The sequence below is a fragment of the Mus caroli genome, unplaced genomic scaffold, assembly GCF_978045245.1.
Source record: "Mus caroli unplaced genomic scaffold, Mus_caroli_1 scaffold_13, whole genome shotgun sequence".
In the NCBI taxonomy this organism is placed as follows: domain Eukaryota; kingdom Metazoa; phylum Chordata; class Mammalia; order Rodentia; family Muridae; genus Mus; species Mus caroli.
This window is the reverse complement of record NW_028227268.1, coordinates 51,986,434-52,003,337: the sequence shown is the minus strand read 5'-3', so window position 1 is coordinate 52,003,337 and position 16,904 is coordinate 51,986,434. Positions and strand designations below refer to the sequence as shown.

The following is a 16,904-nucleotide window of genomic DNA, read 5'->3' as shown; positions in this document are numbered from 1 at the left end:
CAGATGGTTGTGAGCCATCATGTGGATGCTGGGAATTGAACTCAGGACCTCTGGAAGATCAGTGCTATTAGTCTCTGAGCCATCTCTCCAGCCCCACTATTAGTTTTTTTGAGGAACTTCTGTGTTCTTTCATCAGTACTTTATTATTTGCCAGAGTTCTTTATAGATAATATAACAAAATAAAAAGAAATTAATTACAAAATTAAAAATTAAGGAAAAAATTTTCCCTTTTTGAAAAACTTTGTTTAAAGAATTGCTCATTATTTGACATATATTAAAATATGTGATTTAATATTGATTATAATCCATGTTTTCCAATGTGAAGGAAGTATTACTACCAATATTTTCAATTTTTTGTAAAAAATAAACTGCCAGGGACATTATATGGGTAGTAGTATCCAGACCAAGACAAAAACTTAGAAAAGATGTAACAAGACATCGCAAGAACTTTATGCATGCATTTCTTTGAAGTACAGATGTCTAAATCCTCATTAAATGCTTGAAAATCAAACAACAAAAAAAGAATTAGATTGTGACCAATTAGATCTCATCCTAGAACTGCATGCAACGTTGGTCAAGCACATACTCATTGTAATAATATGTCAGTAGCATAGAAACTAGGCTGGGCATAGTGGTGCACACCTTTAATCCAGCACTCTGGAGGCAGAGGCAGTCGATTCCTGTGAATTTGAGGATAGCCTGATCTGCATAGAGAATTCCAGGACATCCAGAGCTTTCATAATAGAGGAGACTGGTTCACAAAACAAAACAAAAGATAAAAACCAAAGCACTCAAACTTCTCAGTTGATAAAGGAAACATAATTTGTAAGACTGTATACTTATTCATGATTAAAAGCACTAAACTAGAAACAGAAAGGAAATTTGCCAACTTGACAAAGGACATTTACAAAATGGGTATGCATCAGCTTGTCTCTCATGGGTGTGTGTGTGTGTGTGTATGTGTGTGTTTATGTGACACACATATGGCATGACAGTAGAAAGGGATTGTGAGAGAAGTCTCAGTGAGGAAGGCGTTTAAGAGAGTGATATAAGGGTGGATAAAAAGTCAAAGATAGTGTATACTTTTTTTAATGCAGAAACTATATAAAGTCACATAGCAGAACAGGGACTATTTCTGGTAGAAGAGCTTTGAAAGGATTATGGTTAGGGTTAGGATGAGACCTTTTACTAGGATAAAATATAAATAATGGAAAAAATTTGGGAGAATGTCAAAAGGAGCACCAAGATGGATTATTGAGAAGTAAAGAGTTAGACAAGTTATTAACACATACAGGGCTTCCAGGAGAGTTTAGAGACATACAACATTGCAGGGTCTTTGAAGAGAGGAGTCATATGTACTTGTGGCAAAACTGGCAGTCTCTTGTGCCTTTCTGAGTATTTGGGGACTGGGGGTGTTTACAGTATTAGCTCACAGCCTATTATTCTCATTTCTATTATTCTCAAGCAAGCCAGGAGTTAGGGAATGGGGTGAGGAATAGGGCATGTGGCTACCAACACCTGCTTTGATATAAACTCACTTTCCCAGTTGAGAAGTCTTGGCACCTGGAAGTCTGTAAGCTAGGGAGTCATTGTCTCAGTAAGGGTGCCATTTAGTATTTGGGGGAGAGGGAGGCTCATACAGAGATGCGTCCTGTACAGGGGCTAGATTCAATTATTACCCTCTTATAAATGTTTTTTAATCCAAGCATGAGTTGTTATTCCTTTCTAAACCTCATGAGTACTATCTTTACTGTCTGCCTTTCTATTGGATTCTGGTTTTCTACACTCCCATCAGAATGAACCACCTAACTCTATAGTATTCTGAGGGTTCTCTGTTCTATAACTCAAAATTTCTTCTGTATTCCTGCCATGAGCCATTTTCAAATGCCTGTGAACCATGTAGTCAGGCTTATCATAGCAGCCTGTCCACTTTCACTACAGTTAGTCTGTATTAGTTTTCTTGTTATTATGGAAAAATACCTGGCATAGTTAGAGGAGATACAGTAGACTTAGGTCAGGGGAGTCATGACAGGAGGCATGTGAAGTGGGTGGCTAGTTACATTGGATCTGCAGTCATGAAAAAAATGCTGACTCGTGGCTTACCTACTTTTTAAAATCTAGTCCAGGACCTCATCTTATAGGGTGTTAACAACCCACATTCAAGATGGGCCTCGTTAAACCTCTCTGGAAACACCAGTCATGCATGACCACAGGATTTCCTTCTGGATGATTCATTATCTGGTCAATAGTGAAGATGACCATCACAGTGCTCTTGCTAAATCAGAAACAGAAGATGGTGATGCATACCTGAAATCCTGTTACTAAAATGATTGAGAGCTTGGAGCCAGCTTATGCTACGTAGGGAGAGACTCTCAAGAAGGGAGTGAGGAAAATCTAAGGAAATTCTGGTCACTGAACAACATATGAAAAGATACTCAAACTCTCTACAAATAAGGACGTATAGACTTAAGAATTGAACATTTTGTGTTCATGATAGTTATGATTTTTTTAGAAGTATTTGTTTATTTATTTTATGATTTATTTATTTATTTTATGTATGTGAATACACTGTAGCTGTACAGATGGTTGTGAGCCATCATGTGGTTGTTGAGAATTGGAATTCAGAACCGCTCTGCTCGTTCCAGTCGACCCCGCTTGCTCTGGTCCAAAGATTTATTTATTATATCTAAATACACTGTAGCTGTCTTCAGACACTCCTGAAGAGGGCATCAGACTCCATTACAGATGGTTGTGAACCACCATGTGGTTTCTGGGATTTGAACTCAGGACCTTTGGAAGAGCAGTCAGTGCTCTTAACCACTGAGACATCTCTCCAGCCCCAGTCATGATTTTTTAAATGGAGAGTTGGCAGTAAGAGAAAATAGATATATCCCTATATAGGAATAATAGGCTTATTTGTTTGTTTGTTTTTCAGTGTTAGGGACCAAACCTAGGGCTTTGTACATGCTAGGCAAGTGCTCACTGCTGAACTGCATTCCTGACTCTACACCTCTATAGTTTTTGGAAGTCATGACCAAGTATATGTTCTATCGAGGCTTAAGTCGTGTGGTGTACGTGTGATATCAACTTAATATTTAAGAGATTTTAAAGAGTGACTGAGAAGGTAATCTTAGCTTTATCAACTCTAATTTCTATGCAGTATGGCTTTCTTCCATTAACTATGTCCTGAAGGCTTACTCTGGAAAGTTACAGACATTTACAACACATCATTTTATCATTGCAACAGCCCTGTAAAGTGGCCATCTTTTATCTCCATTTTGTAGATTTGGATACTTATGCCTGAGTAGTTAAATAATTTGATTATTGGGGCAGGAGAGGTTCCTCAGTGGTTAAGAGTACTGACTGTTCTTCCAGAGGACCCAGGTTCAATTTCCAGCACCTACAGCCACACACAACTGTGTAACTGCAGTCTTGGGAATCTGATGCACTCTCCTGGCATTGAAAGGCACCAAACAAACATGTGGTGCACAGATATGTGTAGTTAAACCATTCATACACATAAAAAATAAAAACAAAATTTAATTGTGTTCATTTAGTGAGAGGTAAAAGCCTAAATATAGCACCAAAATTGTGACCGTCCCAGCGTGTTACTAGATAGTTTAAATACTTTGTTTTTGAAACCCAGAATGCTTTATATTTGTATTAAGATGGCTTCATAATCTATAGTAGCATTTTAAAATTCAATTTCTTCATTTTTTTGGGTCTGATAAAGTGAACTACACATTAATGGAAAATCTTTTACTTTCTCCCCAGAGGATCTGAAGAGGCAAAATGCAGTATTGCAAGCTGCACAGGATGATTTGGGTCACCTTCGGACACAGCTGTGGGAGGCTCAGGCAGAGATGGAGAACATTAAGGCAATTGCCACAGTCTCTGAGAATACTAAGCAAGAAGCTATAGATGAAGTTAAAAGGCAATGGAGAGAAGAAGTTGCTTCACTTCAGGCTATAATGAAAGGTAAAGACAAAGATGAGGTTTTAGACTTCCTAAGATCAACAAATTCTGATGCTTGATAACTGTTCTCATGGTCTTAAAATGTGTTTGTGGTAACAGTGCATGTTAATGCTCTTGGGAGTGGTGGTGTTCACCTTTAATTCCAGCACTCGGGAAGCAGACGCAGGAACAGAAGCAGGTGGATCTCTGTGAGTTCGAGGCCAGTCTGGTCTACAGTGTGAATTCCAGGACAGCAAGGGTTACACCAGAGAAACCCTGTCTTGAAACGGCCCCTCAAAAACAAAAAACAAACAAAAAAACCCAAAAAGCATTTTCTGTTTATATTTGGCTTTATGTGCTGTCATCTTCAAGATGTCAGGTGAGAGGGAAACCAGAGGTGTGGTAGTGAATGCGCACGTTAATGCTGTCTTTAACAGATCTAATAATGGAGACTTAGAGAGATGATGTAGTAAATGAGGGTTGTAGTTACTCATACGATTTAAAGCAGGCTTTAAACCTGGATTTTTATTTGTTTAGATTTTTAAGTGTAATATATATTTGTATGTGAAATATTTGTTTGATGGGCAAGTATGTCCTTAAGGCTAAAATGGACTTTATGGAATGCTGAACTTGTGAGTCTTGGTCTGAAGGAAGTGTAATAGTTTGTGTAGCTTCTCTCCTCTAGCACAATGCTTTTCATTACTTCCTTCTTTTTTTAGAATAATGACACAATGAAATAAGGTGTTATCTTAATCTTTAGGATCTTGAAGTTAGTTAATATTTACAATGTATAGTAATGTGACTGCTGTATCTCAGATGGTCTTTGCATTTGTGTTCCATTTTTTACATAGTATTTCTTGAGAGGAAGCAATTAAGGTTACCTCTGTTTCTGAGACTAGCTCTCACCAAGGGTTACTCTAGTCTCATGTAATAAGTCTGACTGTATTGGTTTATCTGTTCAGGAGTTAATTTTCCTCATTGGAATCAAATCCATCTGTAGGTAAGCTGGGGTGGTTTTAACAGTTCTGTTACCCTAGACTTTTCTGGCTATCTGTATCTATATAGTTAACATGTTCTTTAAAATTTCATCTCTGCCTTGTGGCTGAAAAATACTTACACCTCCTTCAGTCTACATTAGAAAAGGAAAAAATTCTAGAACTCTCCATGCTATATCTTCCTCAAACTTTGTTGATAAAGTATGTGGGTTACCTTTTACTATAAGGATATTGAAATTAATTTTGAGCCTCTGTATTTAGCCTTGTGCTGTGAGGTAGGTGATCACACTAAGCTACTGTATTCAGCTTGAACGCGTAGCGTTTATATTGAACAGCATAAATTCCGAAGTTTGGTCTTGTTAGTAATGAAGGAAGAGTAAAATAAGGGCTGGAGAGATGGCTCAGTGGTTAAGAGCACATGTTGCTCTTGTAGAGGACTTGGGTTCAGTACTCAGTACCCAGAGGATGGTTCCCAACCGCCTGTAACTACAGTGGCTTCTGGCACACTCTTCTGACCTCTGCAGGCAAAAGGTGTGCACATAGTGCAATATCTACATGCAGGTGACACTTATGCATATATGTAAAATAAAGATAAATCTTTAAAAAAGAGAGAATTTAATGGGCTACCAGTGCTTGTCAGGTGATGTTTCAAGACTGTATTAAAGAGAAAGCTATTTTGTAAAAACTTTATAGACTTTGTCTCAATTTAGAATCTTAGGTTTTATAGTAAAATATTCCAGAAAAAATACTTCCTTACATGTTCACAGTTATAATGAAATGTTGTATTTGTTTGGGGAGCCACAGTGTAGTGTCAAAGAACATGGATTTGGGAGAGGGTGGTAGATGTGAAAGCTTCACTTTGAACCTTCTCTGGGTTTTCTTGTCAAAAAGCATATGACAGTCTGTTGTGAAGATTGGTGATGAAGTGATAAAGCCCTCATTTTCACTCATAATAAGAACTAGAATGTTTTTATTGTCTCAAGCTCTTAACATAATTTAAGAACTGTAGTGTACAAGGTATTTGCTCCGTAACGTTAGACATGGACTATGTGATGTTTTGTAGAGACAGTCCGTGACTATGAGCATCAGTTTCACCTGAGGCTGGAGCAGGAGCGAGCACAGTGGGCACAGTATCGAGAATCTGCAGAGCGGGAAATAGCTGACTTAAGAAGAAGGTTGTCTGAAGGTCAAGAGGAAGAAAATTTAGAAAATGAAATGAAAAAGGTATGCAGGAATGTCATTCACTTACAGAATTAGGATTGCTTGAGTCTAAAAGCAAAGTGTTTAAAAGCGTTGCCGCGAACTGTAAGATGGATGCTGTGCTTTCTTCTGTTGAAGGAGTTCCTTGTGCATTAGACAGCACTTTCCCCTCCCTCCACAGTAAAGTGACTGACTGACCGCCTTACTGTCTTCAGATCCTTGATGGGATGCCATCTCTTCACGAGGCTTTCCTTACCTCTATATAAGATTGCAGCTTCCAGGACTCTCCTGATCCTCTGTACCCTGCTTCAGTTTTTCTTTGCACATAATGTGGAGTTCACCTTTTATTGTGTTGGTTTACTTCTTTTTGTTTCTGTTGGGTAGAATGTGAGCTCCATGAGGATATAGTCTGTCTGTATATTTAGTGGGTAGGATGGTATCTAGCACATAGATGCTCAGGGAATTCATGTTGGTTGAGAGATGTTGCTTGTTACTGTGTCTAAACAGTATTTTAGAACACTAGTTAATTTTTTTTTCAGCATACCTTTGTTTCCATGATAAATGCTACATGTATTATGCCTGAACAATACCATACAGTACCTTAACACATGTAACTAATTGACAGAGACATTTAACATTGAGAACATTAACAATATTTGTGTGTGGATATGTGCGCACATGTGTGCCACAGCAAGTGTGTGGGGGTCAGTTTCAAACCAGCTTTTAGGAGTTGATTATCTTCTTCCACCATGTAGGTCCAGACTCAGGTCATCAGACTCAATGGGAGGAGACAATATTGAGCCAGCGCTTGACCCTCATTGAGAACATTTTAAACAGCCTTTAAATACTTTGATTACAGAAATTGTTTTGTGAATTTATAGTGCATATGTGGTTTTTTTGTTTTGTTTTGTTTTGGTTTGGTTTTTTGAGACAGAGTTTCTCTGTGTAGCCCTGGCTGTCCTGGAACTCACTCTGTAGACCAGGCTGGCCTCGAACTTAGAAATCCACTTGCCTCTGCCTCCCAAGTGCTGGAATTAAAGGCGTGCGCCACCACCACCTCCTGGCACATATGTGTTTTTAAGAACATAGAATAATTAAAAATTAAAATTTTAGCCGGGCGTGGTGGCACACGATTTTTTGGAAAACCAAAAAAAAAGGTACAAGCTTTAAATTTAGTTGGGGCAGGGGTGGGTGGTGGGTGGTGGGTGGTTACTTTTATATAATTTGTACCACTGTTGCACCAGTATATCTTGCAGACAGATCACTCTTCTGTCTGTCTGTCTGTCTCTCTCTCTATTTATCTTTTACTTACTCACTTTACATCCTGTTCACTGTCCCCCGCCCTGTTACCCTCTCACCTTCTCCTCTGAGCGGGTGGGCACACCTTGGGTATGCCCCCAACCCTGGCACTTCAAGTCTCTGCAAGGCTAGGTGCTTCCTCTCCTACTGAGGTCAGACAAGACAGCCCAGCTAGTAGAACATATCCCACATACAGACAACAGCTTTTGGGAAAGCCCCTGTTCCAGTTGTTTGGGACCCACAAAGACCAAGCTGCATATCTGCTTCGAGGCCTAGGTCCAGGCCATGTCCATACTGCCTGGCCTTCCCCACACCCAATTTTGATCCTTCACACTCCCCTTCTGGTCCTGTCTCCCATCCAGTTCTCTCCCTCCATCCACCTTCCACGACCATTTTATTCCCTCTTCTAAGTGAGGCTCAAGCATTTTTGCTTGTACCCTCCTTCCTGTCCAACTTCCTTGGGTCTGTGGAGTGTAGCATGGGTATCCTATATTTTATGGCCAATATCCACTTATATAAGTGAATGCATACTGAGCATGTCCTTTTGGGACTGAGTTACCTCACTCAGGATGATATTCTCAAGATCCATCCATTTGCCTGTTATATTCATGATGTCTTTATTTTTCATAGCTAAATAGTATTCCAATAGTGTTCCATTATGTAAATGTATGACATTATTATTTAAGATTTATCTTTGTTTTGTCTTTCATAGTTTCATACATGCAAACAATGTATCTTGGTCATACTTATTTACAACTCCTAGTTCCCATCCCTTTCTCCATCTACCTTATTTTCTGTTTTGTCTTTCTCTTTCTTTTTTGAGACAGGGTCTCTGCATCCCTGACTGGTCTGGAACTTTCTATGTAGACCAGGCTGGTTTGAGATCTGCCTCCCAAATGCTGAGATTAAAAGCATGTGCTGTAAGAGACCGAAATCACTGAAGGAAGATCCAGACTCAGATAGTATGCAAAAGCAAAGAGCTTTTATTTGCAGTAGCAACCACCATGTGGGGGTCTACCACTCTTTGAGATGGCGATCCCGGATAGAGGCCTGAAGGCCTTCTTGTAGGGAACTGAGGAACTTTAGAAGGATTAGGGATTTAAAGTTTCATTGGTGGTGCAAGGGGGTGACAGGTGATCCGCGGTCTTCATTCCTGTGTCATAAGCATTCAACCATGTGATGAGATAGGATTGACCAGCACAGATGGCCCATTCTGAGATAAGATATTTCCCCACTTTTGTGGTTATCCCCAGGCTGTTCTTTGGGAGGGGATTTTATGATCTTGTTGTGGATTTTATGGTCTGTTCTTAGAGCTGGTGTCTTATGACCTAGTTTCTGGGACTTATGGTCTATTCCCGAGACTGGTGCATTAAGGCCTTTTTTGAAATCAGGCCTAGTCCTCAAAACAGAGCAAATGGAGTCCTTAAATGGGGACAAATGGGGTTTTATATTGTCTTTTAAGTGCCACCACATTGGGTACTTTATTTTATGAGACAAGGTTTCTCACTGAATCTGAAGCTCACTACTTGGACTAGGTTGACTAGCCAGTAGACTTCTAGAATCCTGCTCTGCTTCCCAGTGCTGGCATTACAAGGGTGAACAGCAACACTTGACTTTCTACATGGGTCCGAACTCAGACCTCATGCTTCTTGTGTAGTGAGCCCTGTACTGATTGAGCCAGCTCCTAGGCCTCTACACATTTTATTTTAGTTTTTTTTTTTTTAAATTGTTTGTATATGTATCTGTGTAGGGTACATATATATGAATGTAGGTGCTTATAGAGACCTGAGATATTGGATCCCTTGGAGCCACAGTTACAGGTAGTGTGAGCCTCCTGATGTAGGTGCTGGAAATCAAACTTTGGTCCTCTACAAGAACAGTACATGCTCTTAATCTCTGAGCCATATCTTCAGCCCAAAATTTTATTTTTAGGAGTTTTTTTAAAATATAAAAATGTATGATATTGTACCATTTCAATATACTCCCTGTCCAGTTTTCTTAACATTTTACCATATAGTATTGTTGTCATTACTAACAAAGGTTATTCTTTGTATTCAGATTGTATTAGTTTTTACCCAATGTTCCCATCTCTTTTTTCTCCCTTCCTGTTTGAGCCTTCCATCCAGGAAACCACGGGGCATTTGGTCATGCAGTCACATGGTTGTAGGTGTGGCTTAGCTGTAGCAGCTTCTCAAGTTTTCTTTTGATTTTAATGACCTTTCTGCTTCTTCACTATTATTATTATTATTATTGTGTGTATGCTGTTCATGTAATGTGTTCCGACATGCATGTGGGGGGTCAGAGAGCCACTTTAGGGAGTCAGTCTTCTCCACTGGATTCTGGGGTTTGAGTTCAGGCATGCACAGCTGGTATTGTTACCCACGGGACTATCACATTGGCTACACTTGGTGCACTGTTAGTGGGCTCTGTGGAAGTTATGAGGTCTTCTGCATTAGTATATTCGCTACATGGCTTCTCTCTCTTCCTTGCCTGTTGATTTTGTAGGGAAACCTCAGTAAGCATCCCAAACAAGCCTTGACTGTGAAGTTATTTAAGCTAACATGTCTTTTCCAAATAGAATTTAGTTCAATATAAAATAAATAGATTTTTGTAAGGATCAGGGAACAAAGTGACTCTGAAGCTCCTTTATTTTTTTAATGTGTGTGTGTGTGGGGGTAATATTCCTCACATTAGTCAATATATGCATTTTTTTATTCTGAACAATTTAAGTCTGAGCTTGTTTACATTAGGTAAATAAAGCTAATTTTCATTAGTAGCAGGAGTTCTACCTTTTTAAATCTTTATACTTTTTGTTTACTTAATGTTTATTTATTTTGTCTCTCACAATATAGACAGCCTGAAACTTGCTATCTTGACCAGACTGGCTTCAAACTCACAGAGATCCACCTACCTCTGCCTCTTGAGCACTGGACTGAATGTGTTTGTTTTTGCTTTTTGAGGCAGAATCACACTCTGTAGCTCTGCTTGACCTAGACTTTACATGTAGACCTGAGTAGGTTCCACTTGAGTGTATCCTCTTGCCTCTGCCTTCTGAGGGTACACCCAGCTCTTGATTCTGCCTCTCATAAATGAGAGGTTTATAACTGAGTTACTCCATAAAGAAATCAGCTGTTACAGTGAATCTATTTTTCTATTTACTGTTAAATTCTGAGTGAAATATTTGCGAAAACCATAATTGACATTCATGGTAATAAACTACTTAAAAATGGAATTGGCCCTGGGAGCTGGAGGTAGAGGCAGTTGTCAGATACTGATGTTGTGCTAGGAACTGAACTTAGGTCCAATGGAAGCACAGTGCATGTTCTTAAGTGCAGAGCCATGTCCCTAGCACAGTGAAGCTTTGTTCTGAAGAACATGTATGTTATTTGCCAAAACCTAGGGCCAAATATTATCAGATATCATCAACAAAATAAGCTATATTCAAAAAGACAATTATTGTACTGTCTTATCTCGTATATGGAATCTAGGGTGTTTGTGTGTGTGTGTGTGTGTGTGTATGAGAGAGAGAGAGAGAGAGAGAGAGAGAGAGAGAGAGAGAGAGGAGAGAGAAGACAGGTGGGTGTAAAGGAAGAGTGAGGAGAGTGAAATGAGGGCGATGGCTGGGCTTAATTCAGTTAAGTACCTGATGGGCTGGAAAGATGGAGTTTTGAAGCCCATTATTTTGTAAATATAATGAATGCATGCTAATAAAAATTCAAAGAAAAAAACCTGAAGAAAAGGATTGATACTCAATCTCATGAATGCTAATAAAGTATGTACTGTAGTTGTTATACTAATTTTAGCAAATAGGTAGACCAGTGTTTCTTAGAAAAGCCATAAATTAGTAAATTGTTGCATTTAATTCTTTGTAATCATAGGCCCAAGAGGATGCTGAAAAGCTTCGTTCTGTCGTGATGCCCATGGAGAAGGAAATTGCAGCTCTGAAAGATAAACTGACAGAAGCTGAAGACAAGATTAAAGAGCTGGAGGCCTCAAAGGTTGTGAGATGTTCTTACCCATCTTCTCCAATGCCGGGGACAAAATTAGGATCACTTAAGAAGTGGTGCTGGGAAGTCATTTAGCCTTGTGTCTTAAGAATCTTATTTTTTGTTTTAAATTCAGAAAGCAAAATGAAAGCAAACCCCCTCTATCATGATCTGGCCTTTGGTTATTTAAACCCTCAGTGATGATGCTTATTCACGAATGAAGACTGCTGTTCAGTGGCTTATTTTCTCCCAGTGAGACTCAGCCTCAACTTTCTCATTCTTCCCCCCCACCCCTTCTTGGTTTACTGAAACAGAGTTGGTCTGTGTAGCCCTGGCTGTCCTGGAACTTTGTACACCAGGCTGGTCTTGAACTCAGAGATGTGCCCACCTCTGCCTCCTGAGTGTTGGGATTAAAGGTGTGCACTACCACTGCCTGGCCTTCCTTTTTCTTTTAACAAGTAATCTTTCTTGGTTTATTCATGTAGCCCAGGCTGACCTTGAATTTGCTGTGTATTCAATGCCTGTTTTACATGGCTCTCTCAGGGCTTTAGGCTGAGAACTCTGACAACCAAACTACATTTCTCACCATAGTTTTCTTACAGAGGAAAAAAATCTGTTTATAGTTGACTATTTCCTTGTTCTAGTTCTAGAGATCTTTTAGAGAGGGTGCACCTCCTATTGGCTATATCCACAGCATGGCTGGGATGTGGCTCCTTGGTACAGTGCCTCTCTAGCATGCTCAAGGCCAAGAGATTGATCCACAGCACTGCATAAGCTGAGCATGGTGACTGATGTCTCATAATAGGATGTCGAAGCAAGAGGACCTGAAGCTAAGGTCGTCTTCAGCTCTATTGTGAGTTTATATCCATCCTGGATTACATGGGATGCTGCCTTTAAAAAGCCAAACCAAACAAAAAATGAAGTGGAAATATTAATGGGGTATTAAAATTTTTATGTCAGTTTTTAGTGCTGGAGATTGAACCTAGAGCCTCACTGAAGTATGTTAGGCAAGTGTTCTACCACTGCGGAAGTTCTTTAGTAATGAAAGAAAATCATAGATTAGAGGTGCAGTTAAGTGTTGACACTTGTCTAGTGTACATGAGGATCTGGGTTTGATCTTCAATACTAAAAGTACTAAAAGAAAATGGGGTCAGCAAGATGACATGGCAGATACAGTTGCTTGTCTTCGTGCCTGACGACCTGTGTTTGATCTCTGCTGTCCATATAAAAACTGATCCCTAGAAGTTGTCTTTTCATCTGCATGTGCCCCAACTCTGTCCCCCCACAACTTTGAATAGAAGTGCTTGAAAATAAATCTTAGAAGAAGAGTGTAAGAGATTGAAGAAATGAGTAAAAGAAGGGGCAGGTGGAGTCCTGACTTGCAGACATGTCATGTCTGTATAATTCTTGAACCTATAGTAGGTATGATTCCTGTGCAAGATTGGATTGCTAACAAACCCTGTTATAGAAGGAACGTGGTGCACTGTGTTCTTTCCTCCATGAGGATTTATATGGAGTTAATGGTTGGTGGACGAGGAAGATAATTTTCTTTATAACCAGTGGGAGCCCAAGCTCTCACAATCAAACTCTGACTCCGGCTCCTATGAACAACTTACTCGGTCACAGGAAGAAAAAAGACATGAAAGTAGAAGAGGGCTTAATGGGAGAAGGGCCAACAAGGCTGGAGTGGGACAAGAGAGGGCAGTGGAGCAGATGAGATCAAAGTGCAGAGTGTACATTTATATGACATATAACTAAACACAAGGGAAGATTGATCATAAAGAAATACACCAGGCCTGGTGGCTCACACTCAGGAGGCTGAGGTAGGAAAATTGCTGTGAGTTTGAGGCTAGCTTAAGCAACAGAGTGAGATCTTGTCTCAGTAAGTAGAAAAGTAGAGAAGAAAGGGATACATAACAATATGCTGTGTAAATTTATCCAAATGAAAACTGATGCAAGCAAGTATAAGATAAAATAGGTTAAGATGGGAAAATAAGAGATAAGAGCTAGAGATGAAACCAGGTTTGGTTCCCAGCACCTGATGGCAGCTCACAACCATCTGTAACTCTACTTCCTAGGGATCTAGTGCCATCTTCTGGTCTCTGGTCACTAGCACACGCATGGTATGCATGAATTTATGCAGGCACACACATACACAGAAAAAAAAGTTTCAATAACAACAAGAAGATTAGAAATAAAGAGATAATAAGTGATGAGTAGTCAGAGACTCAGCACTTAGTAACCTGGATGACTTGGTCAGCTTCTGATTTTTACTATCCTTTAGTTGTTCAGCTATAAAATTAGGATAATAAGGGAGGTGAGGGTTCAAAAAGGAAAAAAAAAAAAAAATACACGGACACTATCATGCCTTTAATCCCAGCACTCGGGAGGCAGAGGCAGGTGGATTTCTGAATTCGAGGCCAGCCTGGTCTACAAAGTGAGTTCCAGGACAGCCAGGGTTATACAGAGAAACCCTGTCTCGAAAAACCAAAAAAAAAAAAAAACCAAAAAAAAAAAAAACTGTTTACTTTACAAGGATACACATTCAAATGAGAACATGTTTCAGGTAATGCATGGAGAAAAGTGTTATTATTCCCAGATACACTCTGTTTTATTTCAACATTACAATATATTTATCTTTTCCTTCTGTATCTTTTTAAAATACGGTCGTAAAGTATCAAATTCCAAAGAATTCGTGTTATATGGGCCCAATACTCTGATTACAAGTTATTTATAATAAAATATCTAAAAAAGATGGGCTGGAGAGATGACGATGACTCAAGGGTTAAGAGCACTAACTGCTTTTCCAAAGGTCTTGAGTTCAAATCCCAGCAACTGCATGGTGGCTCACAACCATCTGTAATAGGATCTGATGCCCTCTTCTGGTGTGTGTCTGAAAACAGCTACAGTGTACTTATATAAATATAATAAATAAATCTTTAAAAAATATCTAAAGATGTAGGGGAAAAATCACAAAATACTTACGATGTTGTAAATATTACATGTGCTCTTTTGTTGTTGTGAGCCAGTGAGTTATATTAGGGTTGCTTCCAGGAACAGGGGTGATTTGGTAGTGGCTGCAAAACTAAAGAAAATGTCTTTTCCTCTTCTAGGAACCACTGACTGCTATAAACCCTCAGGGAGGACAGGGACCCTTCATGACAGAATGGTGATAGGTTAATCCTATGTAGGCAGTCACTGTTGCTTCTGCAGCAGCCATTTCCTGCCCTAAAGACATTTTCACAGTACTCCTCCACTTCCTTACTTGGCTCTTACATTCTTTCTATCCCCTCTTCTACAAGAGGCAGTGGAAGGGAGATAGAGATGTACCTTGTAGGAGTTTGCATTCTACATTCACTTTAGCTCAGTACTTTGCCCAGGTGTGAGTCTCAACCTCCCAGAAGAACCTAGAAGGAGCATTATTCTAAGGGAGTAAACATAAATATTTAGAGGGCAATTTGACAATTACATCATGTCCACTTAGCAAGAACAATAGTAGTTTTCCCATTAGGGCTTATGACCTCCACAGTCATGGGTACATTTTGATTGCCTGGTTGGTTGTGTGGCATCTGGGGTCTACAACTGAGTGACAGTCTTCTTCCAGCAGTCTACATAGCAGCTTTTAGTATTCCGGAAGGTAGCCAACAGGACGGAAGCTTCCATCTTCAGCCTATATTGATTTCTTTATAAATCTACAACCAAAGCAGGTGTTGTCTTCAAGTGGGATCTTGACATCTAGTTCTTTTTTTTTTTTTTTAAGGTTTATTTATTATGTGTAAGTACACTGTAGCTGTCTTCAGACACTCCAGAAGAGGGCGTCAGATCTTGTTACAGATGGTTGTGAGCCACCATGTGGTTGCTGGGATTTGAACTCTGGATCTTCGGAAGAGCAGTCGGGTGCTCTTATCCACTGAGCCATCTCACCAGCCCTTGACATCTAGTTCTGATAGGCAGCAACAGCAATGACAAATACTTAACAGTACACTTAGAAGAGAAAATAAAAACAGTAAAAAGTGAAAATAAATGGAAAGAAATACAGAATAGTAGAAATTAAGTGAGATAGGAAAATAAAACCCATGGCAAATGTCAATATAAAAACCAGAAATTTGTATAGAAAAAAATCAGGAAATTGATTAAAAAAAATTAGAAATGGGGCATGATTCCTGATATAAAAATAGTAGACATGTAAATGTCACACTAGTACATTTGAAAAAAGATTTTAAAAATTCTAGTAAAAGGAAGCAGTGATAATAGGATCATACTGTCAAGACCAGGCTGAACTAGTAAGATGTTTTTGTAAAACAAGACTATACAAGTTATTATAAGGGTTATACACTTTTCCTCAGTTTAAAATAGGAAAGCTAAAATAATAATTATTACAGAATTAGGACTCAAAAATCTTTTGGTGTGTGGAATATGTATGCTTGTTATGGGTTTGTGCGGTGTATGTACACTAGGGAGGCAGAGTCATTGAAATCTGTTTGAGGGAAGCCCGCTGTAGCTTGTGAATTGTAGGACAGATAGGGTCACATAGAGAAACAACAAACTGTTCAGCCACATAAGGAGTCAGGGAAATGAGAATGAAAGAGGATTTGTACTTTAGTCTAAAAAGGCTCTAAAGTCTACAGAAGAGACTTGCTGAAGCACTTACAGAAACAGGTCCAGCAGCTCTCTTTGCATTGGACATTTGTTGACTATTGTAGGGTTCTTACAGCTCTTGTTGCTCACTTCCTCTTCTAACACCGTCTGCTTTTTCGGGAAGGTACCCTTTGCAGTTTGACCTTACCCTGTCTTTGTTGCCTAGAATGTTATAATTGTCCACTTATGTAACCTTTTTTTCTTTTTTCTTTTTATTTTTGAGGCATGGGGATGTGTGTGTGTGTCTTACAACATAGCCCAGGCTAGCCTGGAATTTGTAGCAGTCCTGCCTAAGCCTCCTAAGTGCTGGGATTATAGACATGAATAAGTGTTTTCAGACATGAATAAGTGTTTTCAGACATAAGTGTTCTCCCTCTCTCTCTCTCTCTCTCCTCCTCTCTCCTCTCTCTCTCCTCTCTCCGTCCCCCCCACACCCCCTCTCTTTCACTCACTCACTCACTCACTCACTCACTCACTCACTCACTCACCCACCCACCCACTCACTGTGTAGCTCTGGCTATCCTGGAACTTGCTATGTACACCAGACTGGCCACATGCCTTTCTTTGCTTTCAAGAGTGCTGGAATTAAAGCCTTCTGTATGGTTTTGATTTGGGTTGTTAGGGAATGTGTAATTCAAGGATACTTACGTGCTATGCTGCTACTTCAGCACCTTCCTGGAGTTAGTAATAACTTTCAAATGTTAGAAATTCAAAGAAGCCGGGCGTGGTGGCACACGCCTTTAATCCCAGCACTCAGGAGGCAGAGGCAGGTGGATTTCTGAGTTCGAGGCCAGCCTGGTCTATAAAGTGAGTTCCAGGACAGCCAGGGCTA

The 16,904-nt window shown here is 39.6% G+C and overlaps 1 protein-coding gene across 2 annotated transcripts in view; it reads left to right on the top strand.

The window, feature by feature from the left end:
- Rabep1 (rabaptin, RAB GTPase binding effector protein 1) overlaps positions 1 to 16,904 on the top strand; it is a 96,193-nt gene that overhangs the window by 36,780 nt on the left and 42,509 nt on the right. For both annotated transcript variants that reach the window (XM_021177944.3, XM_021177943.3), the window contains exons 3-5: positions 3,775 to 3,978; positions 6,013 to 6,173; positions 11,327 to 11,446. In XM_021177944.3, the coding sequence (XP_021033603.1) occupies positions 3,775 to 3,978; positions 6,013 to 6,173; positions 11,327 to 11,446 (485 nt within the window). The remainder of the gene's footprint in view (positions 1 to 3,774; positions 3,979 to 6,012; positions 6,174 to 11,326; positions 11,447 to 16,904) is intronic.